The sequence below is a fragment of the Spea bombifrons genome, chromosome 1 (genome assembly GCF_027358695.1).
Source record: "Spea bombifrons isolate aSpeBom1 chromosome 1, aSpeBom1.2.pri, whole genome shotgun sequence".
Lineage (NCBI taxonomy): Eukaryota > Metazoa > Chordata > Amphibia > Anura > Pelobatidae > Spea > Spea bombifrons.
Window position 1 is genome coordinate 117985679 of NC_071087.1, and position 18393 is coordinate 118004071.

Genomic DNA, 18393 nt, shown 5'->3' on the forward strand with positions numbered 1-18393 from the left:
CATCAGCTTAAAAGGCCACTTGATTGTGGTGCTACATCTCTATGTCACTGGATGTGTCCTAAATGGTTTCTTTATTGGACTAAAAGTTAGCTGGTTGGAAGGCGCAAGGGACATTAGTCTTTTCTCTTTTAAAAATGACTGTTGGCTGATAGGACTGGTTTGCTGCATGGAGGCAGGTCCTACTCTTTGTTGTGTCTGCCTCTGCATGTGCAATGCATGCAGAAACAAGTGAGAACCACATGGCAGTGAAGGTGCATTCCAGTCACAGCCTTGCTGCCCACAGTTAGTAGAATCTGATGATGGATCTTATGTGCAAGCCTCAGACTATGGTAACCATACAGTCCGGGTATATGTAAAAAAAAAAAAAAAAAAAAATACAATGGACCTTGGCCCATTGAAGGGGAACTCCCATTATTTTTTCTTTCTTAGTGGCATAGCTACTCAATCAGTAGGGTACCTCGTAAAAGTGCTTGGTGAAGCAGTGTGCTGGGAAACTTATCTTCAGCATGCAAGAGTGTCCATAGTCTGCGGTAAATCGAGTCTTCACTCCTCGATAGCATCACCTTTTCCTGCAGGACTTCAGACTTAATAGGGCACTACTAGCCTGACGCCCAATATGCAGAAAAGATGGGATGTCAGATGCCTCCTGCGACATTGTTTTACGTGTGATGTATGCGCTGCGCTGTTCTGATTTCCAGAAGCCAGAGGATAATGCATAGGTGACAGTACATGAAAATTATTTAATTATGGGGTCTCAACTAAAGCATTAGGTATTGATCACAAACATAACTCGAAGTTCCCTAGTAAACAGCAAACGTATTCTCTCTATACAAGACTGACCGGTTTTTGTCAAGTGTTAGGGGGCACAGCCATGAGGCTCTTAGTCAGCGACCAACGGTATCAGGAGGGGGCACCAGAAACACAATACTAGGGTGCTACATAAAGGTAGAAGTCCCAGGACCGGCCCTGCCTTTTGCGATAGTATGAGGCTATACAGCCGCACGACTGTGTAGAAGCCTAACCACTACAGCTGCCTATCAGATCTTCTGGGTAAGCATTTCAGAAAGATTTAGGCTCAGACTAAATCGTTCTCATAATCAATGCAATAGACTGTAAGCTTGGGCACAGGGCCTCTCCACCTAATGTATCGGTTTGTGTTAGTCTGTCAATTCTAGTTTTGCCATACCCCTCAAGCATATGTAAAGAAGCACTGCATAAATTGTTGGCAGCATATACCATATTTGCTCAATTATAAGATGACCCTGATTATAAGACAACTCACCAAAATTTGAATATTTAGGAAAAATAAACAAAAAGCATGAATATAACCATACCATATAGGGGAAAAAAAAAAGTTTTATTAGTAAGCATTACGGTAAATTAAAGATAATAATAATAATACACTGCTAACTTAATTTATGCTTTAAACTTTCAGCTATGGCTTCCACTTCGCTTAACAGACCAGGCCAGGCCATATGTTATATGAACAACGTTGTCCTCGTTTTTCAAAATCTCTGCAGAAAATATACCGGCCCGTTATTTTTCACCTTCCCTCGTGGCCCTGGGTCCCCTCCTCGTACATTTGTAGTCCTTCCACAGGCTTTTTGCCCCCCTCCACCTCCATCATGCCGTTATCTTGCCTGCTCCCCCACCCTTGCAGTGCATTGCAGCACTCGGACTGCGCACGCGTGTACGAACTTCTATAAATAGCTCATGACGTCACCTAGAAATATAGACGAAGGCGACGCCCCCCAGCCCCGCCCCCTCATAGTGCGTCCCGGGCTGCAGAGTCGCTAGGAGTAGAGCGCGGAGGCTGAACGGGAGCCTGAGCACCACCTAGCACCGACACCGGGAGCAGCCTGACCTACCAGAGCTACAACCTCAAAGCGGTACTTGACTTACCCGTCCCGTAACAGAATGGCGGACCGGGAACAGCTGTTGCAGAGAGCACGTTTGGCGGAGCAAGCTGAGAGATATGAAGATATGGCGGCAGCTATGAGAGCGGTGAGTATGTCTGGACGTGAAATGAATCGGACACACACGGTATAGGAGGGGCTGGTGGGGACACGGAAAATGCTGCCTCCCCACCCCTGACATCTCACTCGGTCTGGCCATACTGTCTGTGTGATAGAATGAATATCCCTATGTATAGATGTCCATGTCACCTTGTACGTAACATCTGTGCTGTATATAGAGTGTATTTTCTGAGTCTAAATATATATATATATATATATATATATATATATTAAAATTAATGGCAGTTTTAGTTATTCACAATTATTAAGAAATCCATATGTAGGTGTGTTTTAAATATATATAGATAGATAGATAATGAGGATTACCTGTATGCATGTGACATGTTTTGCTGGACTGTTTTTTGTGTTTTGTGGTGGATAACGATATGGGGCAGACATATACCTATTTTATTGTGTGTTCACTTACCTGCTATTCTTATTGCAATTTAATACCGTAGTATCTCACTGCTACCACGGCTTTTAGCTTTATAAAATAAAGTTCCCGATTGATAGCTTTGTGTGCTTATGTGCATATGTCAGTTGCTCATAGCGCTTATTAGCATTATTGGTCGTGAATATATGTGAATTTATATTTTATATATTTGTGGCCGCACAGGTAACTGTAGGTAGTGTATATATATCACCTATATATGTTACCTTGTACAGAAATCTTTTTGTGCCACACACCTATACTGCTCCTGTCAAGCCATCTATAATGGGGTGCGGGTTCATAAGTAATGAATGGAAATTGTGTTGCAGTGTAGAGTCCACTAAGTATAGCCTTTTGAAGCCATGCTATATGTCCACGTTAACACAATTTGTGGATTAACCATAGTATGTACATGTTGGTGTTCGCTATATGAGGCAGAATGATATCACAGGTAGGGTAGAGCATTGCTGATTGCATGCAAATATGGGAGCAGCATTTGGAATGATGGCACATGACTAGGGCTGCTTCCGCAAAGGGCCACATATTGCATATTAACTTGTATTTTAGTAGCGTCTAAATCTTCAAATCCTCTTTTATGCAGGTCACCGAACATAACGAGCCCCTCTCCAATGAAGATCGTAACCTGCTATCCGTAGCATACAAGAATGTAGTGGGTGCTCGTAGGTCCTCTTGGCGTGTCATCAGTAGCATTGAACAGAAGACATTTCCAGATGGTAATGAGAAGAAGCTGGAGAAAGTGAAAGCGTACAGAGAGAAGATAGAGGCTGAGCTTGAAGGTGTGTGCAATGAAGTGTTGTCTCTTCTTGACAAGTTCCTCATTAAAAATTGCAACGATTTTCAATACGAGAGCAAAGTTTTCTACCTGAAGATGAAGGGTGATTATTACCGTTACCTGTCAGAGGTTGCCTCAGGGGAGAGGAAGAGAACCGTAACAGAGTCGTCTGAGGCTTCATATAAGGAGGCCTTTGAAATTAGCAAGGAGCACATGCAGCCCACTCATCCGATTCGGCTTGGCCTGGCCCTCAACTTTTCTGTCTTCTACTATGAAATACAGGGTGCACCAGAGCAGGCCTGTCTTCTGGCCAAGCAGGCCTTCGATGACGCCATTGCTGAGCTAGACACGCTTAATGAAGACTCCTACAAGGACTCCACCCTCATCATGCAGCTTCTACGAGACAACCTGACCCTGTGGACAAGTGACCAGCAGGATGAAGAGACCGGAGAAGGCAACAATTAGAGGGTTCTGCGTCTTGCTGCTGCCCGTAACTTACCCACTCCCCATCACAACCTGCCACCTACACCGCTCCTGACATGTCCCTGTGCTTATCATATCCGTATCATTGGCACAACTGCTCATATTGCTGCCTACCCGGGGAGACGGGTTCTTGCGGCGTCCTCATGGGCATTGCTGGGTTGAGTTGGCACCTCAGCAGTTTCTCTGGTTACCTTTGCTCTGCGCGGTGGAGGCAAGAAAGCTGCAGTTTGAGAGAGGCGCCCGCACACTCCTTATCGATGGGGCACGTACGGGCTGGAATGATGCAAAGTGGTCCCGTTTTATTCCGTTAAACTCTTTTAAGTTTCAATTTGTGCAGCGTTCCCTGTGCATGTAAAAAAAACTCCCCACTTCTCTAAATCTACCCCGTCCCCCCAGCCAGGTTCCGTGAAGTAGGATTCTCCGCAGTTCAGGCTGTGACTGATGGTGAACTCAGCGAGGTGGTTGGGGGGTACCTATTTTGTTGGCTTACAATAGACGTTTTAAATGTGGGCTTTGTGAATTTTTATGTTTGCCCTTAAATTATGGTGTGATTTAATTCTGCCACCTTATGGGTTTAATGCTCTGCAAGTTATTTTATTATTTTTCTTGTTCCGCTACATTTTTGAGGGCTCTATTATTTGATTGTACGCAATGTGTTAGTCAGTTTTTGTTAGATCTGACTGCACCTACAACAGTGTGTATTTGCCTGTTACGATGGATAAGAATTATGTGGATTAAATAAATGCTGCTTTGAGGATATGATACCTGCGCGAGCCTCTTGTCTCTTTCTTGGAGGGACTACTAAGGGAAACATCACTAAAACTGTTTTTATTATTATAAAATTTAAAAAAAAATTATTGAAATTCATTTCTATGAAGGTTTTCTGTTTTAAAACAAATGTTTTTGGCAGCTGCATATAAGTCAAACACCTTGATTCCTTCAGTTCTTCCCTAATTTCTACACATAGAATGGCTCGGTCTTAATCACGCAGACACTGAGTAAAGTCTACGAAGCAAAGAAGTATTTTCCCATGGGATTTCCCATTTAGGTGTGGATATGTACGCCGACCCATCTGCTTGGCCACGAAGAAAAGGGAGACATGAGCGCGGGGTTGTCTGATTTTTTTTTTTTTTTTTTTTTAACCATATTTCATTGACTGTTCGTCCCTTTTTTTTTTTTACTAGGTAAACTACTACTGTGTTGTCTTATAGTTAAATTAGAATTAAAGATTGTAGGAAATTACCCCCTAACAATTATTACGGTGTAATGGATATAAATTTAAAATGCAAAATGGTTCATTTTTTTTATGCAGTAGACTCCCGGATTAAATGGGGCAGGGAATTTCTACACCCGTTTAAAATGTTGACCATATTGGTGAACACATGGTTCTATACGGTATGTAAGCATCCTGGATTATTCCACAGATACCTAATGTAATACTTTAAATATACAACCACCTTTCAAGATTAAAAATTTCCTAAGAGGGTATAAAGACTTTATTAATAAGTGCCAGCCGGTAATGGCCAGAGCAGCAAACCTCTTATTTTATCTTCTGCTTCCTGCCATTTATTTTACTTTTCGGAAATCGACGGAGGAAAGTCTCCGAACGAAGAACCTGCGTTTATTTTTATTTTTTTATATCTGCATTACAGCCCTGAGCCCATCCTACCCATAGAATATGTTATTATTCATAGGTGGAGGGTACATTCTTAAATAAGAATATTGAACAGAATCCTGGCTGTAGGGCACGAATATTTTACGGACACTGGATATTTCTCCCGATATGCACAGGGCCACGTTTTCCTTTAAATAACCCCTTAAATATAGGCTTGTTGGCAAATTAACTATGTTTATAGTTTTAAAATGGTCAGTGCTTTCAAAATTCCTCTCTAAAATATCCAATACTCTTTTATATATAATCCATGATCCAACACACTTCATTGAGCAGATATGATAGGTTAGCCTTTCTCAATGTGTAGTTAAATGAAGGAATCTCACTGATGTAATGGTGTATCACCTAGGTTAACTAAACATGGTTGAGTTGGTATGAGATAATAGTAGTGTGTATTAATATACCAAAATGTAAAGCTTTGAGCATTTAAATAAAGGACATATATTTCAAATAATGGGAAATGTAAGAGCAAGAGGCCATAATCTAAAACTAGAGGCTCAGAGAATTACATGTAAGTATGGAACAGTCTCCCAGTAGAAGTGGTAAGGGATAAATACAGTAAGGGGATTTAAACATGCACGGGACAGGCATATAGCTATCCTGACTCTAAGATCTAGAGTCTTTACATCAGGAAAATGCACAAATTCTATGTTTACTCCTACCACTTTGACAGGGGCAGCTTAATTTCTAATTTATGTACCTTTGGCACCGATCTGTCTGCCGACTGAGTGCATCACTGAGAGACATACCGCATGTATTACGTGTTATGCTAACGGAACAGTGGTTCACCCTATCTCAACCTGTGAAGGAACATAGATATTCTGGAAATGGGCACTACGGCGATGCAGAATATCAAATTCTTCTATAGATGTCTGAATGCGATCGCAATTATGTTTACATCAAGATTGCAGGTAATGGTGGAGATAGGATTTTCTCTGCTGCCAGAGCAACAGGATGAGATTGATGGAAGCTTCTGTTTCCATAGCAACAATGCTGCTGGGAGTGGTCTCTTCCTAGTTCGATCTGGCAGAGATCTCACTACTTGCCTTGATAGTCTTGCATGAGATAGTAGTAAGTCACGCTGCTTCCCGTTGTGACTTTAACGGTAACATTTGATTCCACATATGGACCGATTTTACCCAAAAAACAGTATAATGTGACACTTTGCTGTCGGCTGGTTGCTAACCAGGCAAACCACTATCTACTTTGTACCATCTTCATGCATTGTCTTATAAAGAAGGAAAGGAAAATCCTATTCTATCACATTCTGCATTGCTATGGGAATGGCGTGTTACAGCAACCAGATCGGTCACCTTGGAGATGGTGTGATGTCACTGCACGGTTACCAAGGTGACAGTTAACATTTGCTCTTATCAGGGATGGTGAGGTCTATCATGTAATAGGGTATCCTTGAAATGGTTAAAATAAAACCCTCTAGTAAACTACTGATAGGTTTACCGATTGCTGTGAAATCTGATAGTTTGCAGGATTTTTTTTTTTTAAATCCTGTTTTTTTGGTATAAATCTTATGTTACCCGAGGCCACCTCCTGCTTAAATTTAGTTGGTATCTGGTATCTTTTATTTGGAACTACGGTAATAAGTGGCTGTCAGTGAGGCCAACCTAGATAATATCTACCTGTCAATAACACATATAATAATAAAATAGTTTGTTATAAATCAAGCTGTCACAATGTTGCGATTTAGTTGTTTGCAGTCATATAAATATAGTCCCAAATACCAAAACAGTCTATTACCAGTATCAGATTAAAAATTAATTTTCAAAGGTACAGTATCTCACAAAAGTGAGTACAGCCCTCACATTTTTGTAAATATTTTATTAAATCTTTTCATGTGACAACACTGAAGAAATGACACTCTACTACAATGTAAAGTAGTGAGAGTACAGCCGGTGTAACAGTGTAAATTTGCTGTCCCCTCAAAATAACTCAACACACAGCCATTAATGTCTAAACCTTGACAACAAAAGTGAGTACACCCCTAAGTGGAAATGTCCAAATTGGGCCTTGTTGATAAAATGTGTCAAGTACATGTTGCACAGCAGTTGAGTCCACCTGTCTAAAACATTTCAGTCTATTTTATTTTATAAAAATGGTATGGTTATTGATGTAATAAAAACTTTTTGCTGCTCAGGTTTTATAGCAATAAAAATATTAGAGCCTGTGGCGAATATAGGTCATGATATGCCTTGAGACTGCGGATATCTGTTCACCAACTAGGCTGCGACTTTAAATAATACAACTAATAACAGAGTCCACATAAAACAATAAAAATCTCAAGTGCATAATGTGTCTCCATCATTTTCTCATTATACGGATCATGTGTAAAAATGTATTATTCACAAGCAGTAGTTTTCCAAATCTGCCCTGAAATAGGCATTTTTGGTACATTGGAAGGGAAGAACTGAAACCTCCCTTCATGGTGAGAAGCCACAAACTGTCTATATGGGCTGCAAAGAAAATTATCTCTAGAATTCATTGAGCCGCAGTACAATTCTTTACTTTAGTGGAGGTAAAATAATACATTCTTACAAACTAGCCACCAGGTAATGCCACTTCAACCACAGTTACACCCCATATATTACAAGTCTCTGCATGCCTTTAAGACACAGGCAAACCTTGCAGGGGGGCTCCAGGTGGCCGAAACTTAGTTCCCAGGTATACTTAGGAGTAAGTGGACTGTGCTGATTATGAACACTCAGAACACAAACATCCTCAGGGGCCCATATCAACCCCCCCCGATTGCCCTTCAGTAACTTGGCAGTGCCCTGTGTATCATGGTGTGAATATAAAGTGCTGAGAGAGTTAGGTAAGTCCATGAATAGAATTCAACCTCCCCCTGCCTCGAGTGGTTTATTCCAGGGTACTTCCTATCGGCAATGTAACAAAGTGCTTCCTGTGGTAGGGTGTGTGGGACACCCTTTTGTATGTATAAATCCAGGTGAGTGCATGAGGGCCGCATACTAGGCTTATTATTAATGAACGTCCTCCATTTATGATTTGGCATTGTTAATGGTGATAACATCTGTCCTGTTTGGGATGTCACAGCACACAGCAAGTAAAAATGTTTCATTATATAAATTTGTAAATAACTAAAATATACAGGACAATAATTTCCATGGGGCAAGAGCATGAGCAGAAATCATCAGAAGTTTCAGTAGGAGTGCTTTCCCGCCACTGATTGGCTGCTTCAACTGGCTAGACAGAGGGACCGGGGGGGGGGGGGGGGGGGTGCTGTGGTGCTTGAGCTGCAGCTTCTCCTTAAGGTAAGTCTTTTTTTTCTTACAGGTTGCAGAATGCACTTACTTTTAAGTACTTTAATGTGTATTCTTCATTGGTGGGTCTGCGTGGGGCACTGAAATGTTGCTTTAAGTGATTGGTGGATGGCCTTGATTAAAATGCATGATTTATAAACGCATTTGTAAATTTCACCACACGGAAGTTAAGTTGTAAAAAACACAAACAGTATTTTAGATTAGTTCATATTGTCTTGGAGGTTAGCATGGATGAAGGGCTTTCAATACTATTTAAGTCCTCATCTGGCTCTGGTCTGGATCAACTGATTTGAACATTTAACAATTTTAACATTTAACATAAGTTCCTCAGGAATCATGCTCTCAATTAGTCTCTTTACCATTCCAAGATCCCACAGAATGGACAGAGGGGATCTCCATATCACCTTTTTAGTTTTCCCCAATGTAAACAGAATATATGTGTGAGAACAGAAGAGAAATCATGCTTCGGTAACTTTTAGCATTTCTCTAGTAAACATGACCTGAAAAAATCAACGTGGTTGATTACTGAGCAAAAAGCAAATAATTTTGTAAGAATTGTTGTGTGCTGCATACTGGAATGCTATAATTTGAAATTTTTACTGGGCAATGTGAATCTTAATATTCAGGTTCCTATCAGGTCGTGATCCAGGTTATTGAGATTTTACTTACTACAACCTAATGGTTATATTAGTACCTGTAGTTAATGTTCTTAAATGTCAAGTTTTAGGCTTACTTCCTAATACCGCCTGCTCCTTGCCCCACATGGTTTTGTTTCCTGAGTGTAATCTACTGTCAGTTTTAATTCTATTTGTTTTTGTTTTTGTTTCTTGTTTAGATTTCTGTCTGCATTGAGCTGCCTTAATGTGGCCCTCAAATCTGAATTGGCGGGTAAGTAGTGATTTATCCCAGATTTATGTTTAAGGGGACAGTCCAGCAATCACACGCACTTTAATGCATGTGATAGTTGCCCCCCCATTAAATTAACCTTTAAAACAAAGTTCCTCAAACAGAGAACGATCAGAGCAGAATAGAGTAAAGCAATAGTCTTTTTCCCAAAGAGAGTCTTTAAAACCAAAAAAGGACTGATCTGTAGAAATAGGCACAGGCACAGCTTCAACTCAACTCAACAGCACGGCTGTTCAGGAAATCACAGTTCTCGTAGACCAGCCTGAATGCAGTAGAAGGAGAGTTTATGGTCTGTTCCCCCTTCGGTACAGAGCTGCATGCGCGATCTCTGTCACACAACTTGCTGCCCATATGCAGTAAATACAGTATATGTAATCAACAAATAAGTCATAACTGTATGAGACTGTAATAACTGTATGAGACTGTATAACTGTACACAAGGATTTCTTTATACACAGTATCATAATTTGATTACAGACATAATTCTTTCAGCTTTAATTGACTATATCAATGGAGCAAATTGACATATACCAAGTTGACTGTGTCTTTAAACAGCCTGGAATTGATGCTGTGGCTTTATTTAAGAGCCTACCTCTACAGCGAGGGTCTTTTTGCCTTTCATACCATGAAAATCAGAAAAAAGATTGTGGACCATAAGTCCAGTTCCTCCTTAGGAGCAATTCCAAACAACTGCATGTACCATGGTCAACTCATGCACATATTAAAAACATTGGACCACACAGGAACTGCATTGTTCAGGAAGGAGGCACATATTAACTCCCACGACTGAAACTTTTGTCCTAGATGTTCAACTGAACCCAAAGAGAACAACAAAGGAGCTGGTGCAGGGATGGACTTACCCACCTGGGCATGGATCAAGGACCTACGAAGGTCGGGGCCCTGTAGGGTTGGGGGCATCTGCAAGAATAGGGCTGGTTAGGGGGAGATCATGGGGTCGCAACAGTGATGGGGCCTGTCTCTTTAGGGGCCTGGGGGCCCTTGCTACCACTTATTCAGAAAGGGCCAATACGACCTGGAATGTGCCAGCCCAGGTTGAAAGGGCCCTTTCTAAACAATTTTAAACCGCCACAGGTGAGAAAGGAACACAGCAGAGTCACATTACGGCATGTGTCCCCGTGTTTACGTACAATATGAGTGCCAGAGTGTTGCAAGGGGCAAAGAAGGCACAGACAAGCTGTTTGGGGACAATGATGGCACAGGCAGAGTGTTTAGGGGTTAGGATTGCACTGACTAGCTGTTTGGGAGGAAAGGTGGCACTGTGGGGTAAAGCTGGGGGGCCCCAGGGCAATTTTCACAGTGGGACCCTGTGGTTTCTACTTGTGCCTGGGCCCAAAACCAAGGGAGGGAGGTCTGTATAACACTTCCTTGTGATGAGTGGCAGCTTCTTATGCTGTGCACTGGGATTTGATGTCATACCCCGACGCACGTCTGGCTCAGTATAAATAAAGTCATGGCAGTTATGCTGCACCATCATCAATGTCCGGCTCAGTATAAAGTGATGGCACTTTTGCTGTACCACCATCAATCTCTGGCTCAGTATATAGTGATGGCAGTTATGCTGTACCACTGTCAATGTCTGACGCAGTATATAGTGAACCACGGGGGCCTATTACTTTTTTGTTGCCCAGGACCCAGGATGGTCTCAGTCTGTCCCTGGGTTGGAGGCATCAGGTACCAAAGTATCTATATACACCATTAAGACAGCCCTACGTAGCCATGGCCTGAAAGGCTGTCACTCCAGGAAGATGCCTCTATTCCAAGACCAGCATTAAAAAGTCGGAATGAAGTTTGCAGATGATTACCCAAACCTAGCATTTTGGAGGAGTGTTATCTGGTCAGAAAAACAAAAATTAAACAGTTTGGTCATAATGACCAGTGCTATGTATTGAAGAAAAAGGGTGAAGCTTTTAATCAGAAGAGCACCATCCCAACTGTGAAGCATGTGTGTGGAAGCATTATGATGTGGGGGAGTTTTGCAGGTGCACTTTAGAAAATAGATAGCATTATGAGGAAACAGTGCAAGTGAAAACATATGCTTTTGGAAAGGTTTTGGTGTATGTAAGCTGTCTGCTTTCACAATGTATGGTCATTTGTATAATAATGAATTTAGGGTTTGGAATCAAAGGCACCAACAGAGAAGGGATACTCTCCAGGGGTCAGACAGCTGAAGCAGAAGATTCTATATTTTTACATAGATGTGTGTATTTTCACATAGACTGTCTATCACCTCCATTACTGGGCTAAACAGGAACTCTCTGTTGGGTGAGCGAGTTTTTGGGAGGTACAAGGGATTCTGGGAAAACTAGTCAGGGGCTACAAGAGTTAGTCTAAGAAAGGAGAGCGCAGTTAACAGAAGTGTTCTGGGTCAGGAGACTCAGAACGAAGCTGCACAAGATGGGTCCGAGAAAATGCTGTGAGTTTTTATAGTTTTTACATGGTATTTCTGGCAGCTGCAGATTAGCCATTTGCATGTGTTCTGGCGCTGTTATCTTATCCAATTCTACAAGACAAAACGCTGTGACTCCTTATCATACCGCCTGTGGTAAACAGGTGGCTCAAAAGGACCCTCTGACTAATTTACATCAATGACGTCACTGGATAAAAAAAAACACTTTTGGATTACCAGTACCATAAATAATCAGTTCAGTTTGGTGTGTGGAACTAAATGGAATGAATCCCACTTTTCTTCAATGTTAAAATGTGTTACTGTAACGGTATTGAATGATGATTTTTTTTTTCATTTACATACATTAAATTATATATTACAAACAGTTTTTCATTTGCAACATTGTGTCTGTCTATCAGAATTTCACATTAATGGCACACTCCAGCCATAATATGCACTTTAATGCATCTGCGTGTTTTCTTTAACTTCTCATGTGGTCCTCTTAGTGATTTGCATTTGCCTTTATTAGTGTGGTAGAGTGAAATGAGTGTGGTAGTAAAATAAATCACTATATCTCACTGTATTAGTCTGTTATAATAGTACTAATAATAACAACAATTTCAAAGAAAAGTACTTTAATGTATCTGCAATTTAGCAACTACTACTGATTACTGGTAAGACATTAAATAGATGAAAATAATGTTAATCTTCAATAAATACCGTAAACATTATTGCCATATATTTTTGGGTTATAAGCTGCAGTCTCATAACATCATAGATAAAAATTAAATATACTATATATCCCAAAACAGGATGCTGAAGAAAACAAAAATCATCTCAATTTAGAATAATAAAAATACAATTATATTTACCACGTCTTGTTGCTGGTGTCCAACTAGTCCCGGTTGATATAATCCAGGTTCAGTGGCAAAATAATGTCCTTAAAATTAGGCCATTACCATAAAATCCCATTTAGCCAAGAGAATAAAATAATGACGATGAGTAAAACAAAATTGGAGAGAGAGCTTATAAAGACAATACTGAAAGACAATTAGCAAAAACTCCTATTGATTACAATCCGCCAATCAGAGTCCATTATATACCACTAAGAGCACAATGTAAACCAGCTCTATCCACAGAATCAAAGTATTCACGCACCATGGTTGAATAAAAGGCTTCTTAACGAGTGCCCAGGTGTTAAACGCGTGTGTGTTTATTTCTTCTGTATAATCCATTTGTCTGACTGGCTATGTTATTATGCTTTTTTTATTCTATGGGACTACGGGCCAGAATAGATAACGATACATTTACTTTACCTCTGCTTGTATCTTTGAGGAGCCAGTGGCTATTTGGTTTTGCAGTTATACCACTAAGAGGTGCTCTTGTCTAAGGAATATATTAACAGAATAATACAGCACATCTATGAAAGCCCACCTAGGAATATACTAATTATTATTTCATTATTTATTGAACATTAAATCAAGTTTAATTCCCATAACAAGAATCATACAACTGGGATGGGATTTTCTCTCCCTTAAAAATACCATTATAATTGGAGGTACCTGGTACACCGCATGTAATTCACAATGAAATCCAGATTACCTACCAGATATAACAAAAATATATATGATGTACACAGCACCATATAATATTTTTGCATGTATTAAATATATACAGTATAAGGAAAATCTAGGTTTATACTAATATATTATTCTTACTAAATAAAGGAATATAATAAAAAGGCACCTATTATAACTTGCTTAAGATACATATCTTTCCAGTAAAAAATATCTCACCTACCATACACTAACATCTACACACGCAATCTAACACCATACACCAACACATACATTCATACATATACACACACTTTCTCCCTCTTCCCTTCCTCTCTCGGGAACCACTAACCCTAGGCTCACCCCTGACATGCTAACACCATGTGCTGACATTACACTAACACTATACACTATACACTATACACTAACAATCACACACACTCACACATGCTAACACCAAATACTAACACACGCACACTCATGCTAACACATACATTTACACCAAACACACTCCTTCCAACACCAAAGTCTGTGTTTCCATAGCGACACGGCTGAGTCTAAACTGCAGGGGGCGTGTGAGACTCTAAGACAATTCTGCACTGAACAAGACAGTACATGAGGCGTTGCTGGATGAAGAGCACTCCTCCCACGCGCCTATGACCAGAGCCGTGGGGAAGATGCCGCGGGGACCGAACCTGACACATGCACCTGCCTTAACATATCAGCCAACATTTTAAATGGCCACTTTTGTTTTGGTTGTGTGGTTAGAAGGAACAGAGCTTCATATCCATACCCCCCAAACACAGATTTTCTAGAAAAGGAGGAGATTATCCCTTCTAAACAGGGATACTTTGAAGGTGTAAATACATACGTGTAAGAGTTTCTGTATGTGCGCGTTCATAATTTCACTTCTCATGTTTTGTCCATTGAGTCTCTTCTGTGACCTACCTCCCATTTGCCATAAATTGCTTTAACAATTTTTCTTTTGTCTATCCCTATTACAGGTTTTTACTCATCACATCCCAGTTTCTTTGTCCAGAAGCTCCTAAAGAGGAGAGTGAACTGCTTGTGTAAATCTATGTTGGCTGAAGCACTATATCACCACAAACAGGAGGGACACTTTTTCCCTAAAATAAGGGCTGGCCCTTTAAGGGAAACATGACATCTACCAAGTGCGTACAGCTGGTAAGGTGCAGCACCATGCACTTCTGTCTTATGTTGACAAGCAAGGGTGTGCCTTGGGTACTTCAAAAGGGTATAAATGCTACCGGGACTGGCCATAAGGAGCACCGGGCAATTCTCCATGTTAGTCTGCTGGATACACATCTCTGCGCGTGAAAAAGAAAGTACACGCTCTTTGAATTCATAGTTTTACATATCAGGACATTAGAACAATTATCTGTTCCTTAAGAGGTCTAAAAATTAGGTAAATAAAACCTCAGATGAACAACAATGTATTACATAATACAGTGTCATGATTTAGTCAACTGGTTTTAAGCCACATTGTAAACCACACACATTGGACAGTTCCATTGAAACGCAGCACCATATATGGATTGTTCATTCATAAACTGAACCAGTGACACTCGGCAGATGCATGATCTGGGTTATTGAAAAGGAGTGCTCTCAACATTTAGAGGCTAATAAGTGTAAACGGATGAATTCTCTGTTTTGAGGGCGTTCCCTCCTATGGAAAAAAGCAACAAAAATGTTTCTTTTCTTTTCGTTCTAGGATAACAAACTTATTTTTAAAAGCCCCCACTCTTTTAAATCAATTTTAGTTTTCATATAACACATTGTTTTTGACAGCTGCACATTAGCTAAATGTATTGTGTTTTAACATAAAAATATAGAATTTGACGGCAGAACTATTCAGCCATCTAGTCTGCCTGTTTTTCCCTGCAGTAGAGACTCAAACCATAATCAGTCTTAGATACGGGATTATTATTATTTATTGGTTTATATAGCGCCATCATATTCCATAGCGCTGTACAATGGGTACACAGGACATAACAAGTGGTAAATAACATAATACAGGGCTCTCTCCACCTAATGTATCGTTTTGTCTCAGTCTGTCAATTCTCGTCCTGTCATACCGCTCGAATATATGTATTGTATGAAGCGCTGCGTAGATTGTTGGCGCTATATAAATAAAAGAGAATAACAATAATTTGACCTGCAGAAACAACAGGTGAGGAGGGCCCTGCTCAAACAGGTTTACAATCTATAGGGAGTTAGGGTGTATCACACAATAGCCATTTGGAAAGAACACAGCATCCGCGTGTAGTAGGCCGCGATTGACGGGATAAGGAAAGAGAGACCCAATGCGCAGTATACATACCTGGGAACTTCTGGATTCCGGCTACCCGGAGTCTACTTATGCAGGACGTGACGTTGGGGGCGTTCTCACTGACATTGCGGGAAACACCCCAATTTAAAGAGAAAATCGGCGGGGAGTGGGGAGTGTCAAGAGCCCCTTCCTGCGACACGACAGGATTTGGCTGTTGACCCCGAGAACTGGAGAAGCAGTGGTTTGACCCGGAGAGTTCCCAGTTATGGCGATATGGGAGTCTGGATGTGGTAGTCACTTAGGGTTTTGTTTGTAATTAGAGAAGAAAGGTGAGGGTGCATGTTTTTACCTTTCTTATGAGATGCCCTATCAAGTACGAGTGTTTAGGGACACTGTACATTTGGCATTGAAAGAATTGTTTGGCATTTTATGATTGGAAAAATAAATAAATTGTGCAGGCAGTTTGGAAAACAATAGTTGGCGATCTCCTGTCTCTTGCCTCTTAAGAAGTCACACAGGAAACAGCAGACATTTGTACAGTAGTTTAATGGCCTTATGATGTCATTCTAGATTTGCTTTCAATTTGTTGTGTAAAGAATGTACACACCTACTTTGTGATCTTTAGTATATAGAAAAATGATGATGACGATAATAATAATAATAAGGATGCTGCCCGAGTCTTACCGTAATAATGCTTGTCTTTAGCAGTGGCAAGTGAGTCCCTGCAGAGGGTGCAATTTCTCTATAACTAGATGATAGATTGCTTACTGATAGTCAACTCCTCAGGCTACTTGGGTGAGTTTGGAAAAAGAACTATTTTAAAATTGCCTTTACTGCAGTACCAGAGCTGTCTGTGCCTAATGGAGTGTGGGGGTCTAGGGTGACTTGACTTTTTGCGGGGCACCCATTAGCGAAAACACACGCTGTCATGCTATTCAATCTATAGAGATATTAGAGAACATATGTTAACCATCAACATTACATGAAGCACATTTATCATCTGGAAGTGCAGCTCCTACTTTTCACCACACATCCCTTGTGCTTCTTGTTAAGGTCAGATGATTTCTGTTGGGTGTGAAGTAATCAAGCAGTAGCTACTTCAAGATTTAAGTAAATCATTGTTGTGCATTCCACTTGCCTATCTTTAGCTGATCTTTAATGATTAGTAAGAGAGGAATGCCTGGACACTCAAGTAGAAAATCACCCTCATCACTGCTCATCTCACAGACCAACACCTCTGGCAGCTTATCCACCCTTTGCTCACTTTCAAGCATCACCACTTTCTGCTTCCCTTCACATACACCAAAACCACAGGCTCCTTTTCACATCCATGCAACTCTGTACTGTTCATTAACAAATGCTAATGAGAATTTGGCCCCTTTTTTTCTAAATGGTTTAAGTAAATAAAGTAAAGCAGTCATACTCACAGTTCTTGTTTAGAAAATATCTATTGGGTGAGATATTCTTAATCCTTTACTTAACCCACATGTCTAAAGAGGTTGAAAAAAAGCACTCCATACCTTCATCCAAAGGTGTTCCTTTCTAGTCCTTTGCCTGGCACATTGGTAGGTATGCTACCAACCGTGGCAGTTTAACCCTTGGAATTATGGGGTCAGATCACATTTTTTCATGTGGGAGACCAGGCCACTTGTCATAGCTTAGCTGCAGAGAGTTGATCCCCACTGTCCCCACTTTGGAAGTAACATTAGCACAAGCACTGTGCGCCAGTGGAGGAGGAATTAGAATCCTGGACTGTTTTCAGGGTTTGGCCTTGGCCTCTTAGTTCCATGGAAGGGTAATGTTAATGATAATGAAAAAGCCATTTTAGGCAATTGAATGCTGGCACCAATTTTGGGGAAAGACCCTTCCTGTTCCAGATTGATTGTGCCTCTGGGTACAAAGCAAGGTCCATAGAGACAATGGTTTCATGAGTTTGGTGTGGAGGAACACAACTGTCCTGAACACAGCCCTAACCTCAACCCCACTGAATACCTTTGGGTTGAATTGGAACATAGATTGTGAGCCAGGCCTTCTCATCCTTCATTAGTATCTAACCTTACAAATCCTCTTTTGGCTAAATGGACAACAATTCCCTCAGACATACTCCAAAATCTTGTGGAAAGCCTTCCCAAAAGAGTGGAATCTGTTATAGCCGCATTATAGAGGGGCAAACTCTATATTAACGCCTATGATTTTTTTATAGGATATCCAACAAGCTTGTATAAGTATGATGGGTCGGTGTCCACATCATTTATCGTTTTATCATATAGTGTATTTTGGTCTATTTTCATATACCAGAAAATGTCACCAGCTTAGTTTGTGCCATCTACACCTACAACTCCATATACGTGAAATATCAACTTGATTGAATGTGATAAATGCAGGCTTTTTACTTTGCCTCAAAATATGGAATATGCTAATATAATCCATGTAATTCCAAAAACCTGTTTACCTAATACTAAGCATAACATTAAATGGTCCTATTTATTTATTATTGTGCAACCTGTTCTGCCTTGTCAGGCTAGATAGCAGAAATTAGATCAATGGA

At 40.5% G+C, this 18393-nt stretch overlaps 1 protein-coding gene across 1 annotated transcript; it reads left to right on the plus strand.

The window, feature by feature from the left end:
- The first annotated feature begins 1754 nt into the window (after positions 1-1754).
- On the plus strand, positions 1755-4483 carry YWHAH (tyrosine 3-monooxygenase/tryptophan 5-monooxygenase activation protein eta). Its single transcript, XM_053470331.1, has 2 exons — positions 1755-2004; positions 3047-4483. The coding sequence occupies exons 1-2, from the start codon at positions 1918-1920 to the stop codon at positions 3701-3703; spliced, it is 744 nt and encodes a 247-aa protein (XP_053326306.1). The 5' UTR covers positions 1755-1917; the 3' UTR covers positions 3704-4483.
- Positions 4484-18393: the final 13910 nt, after the last annotated feature.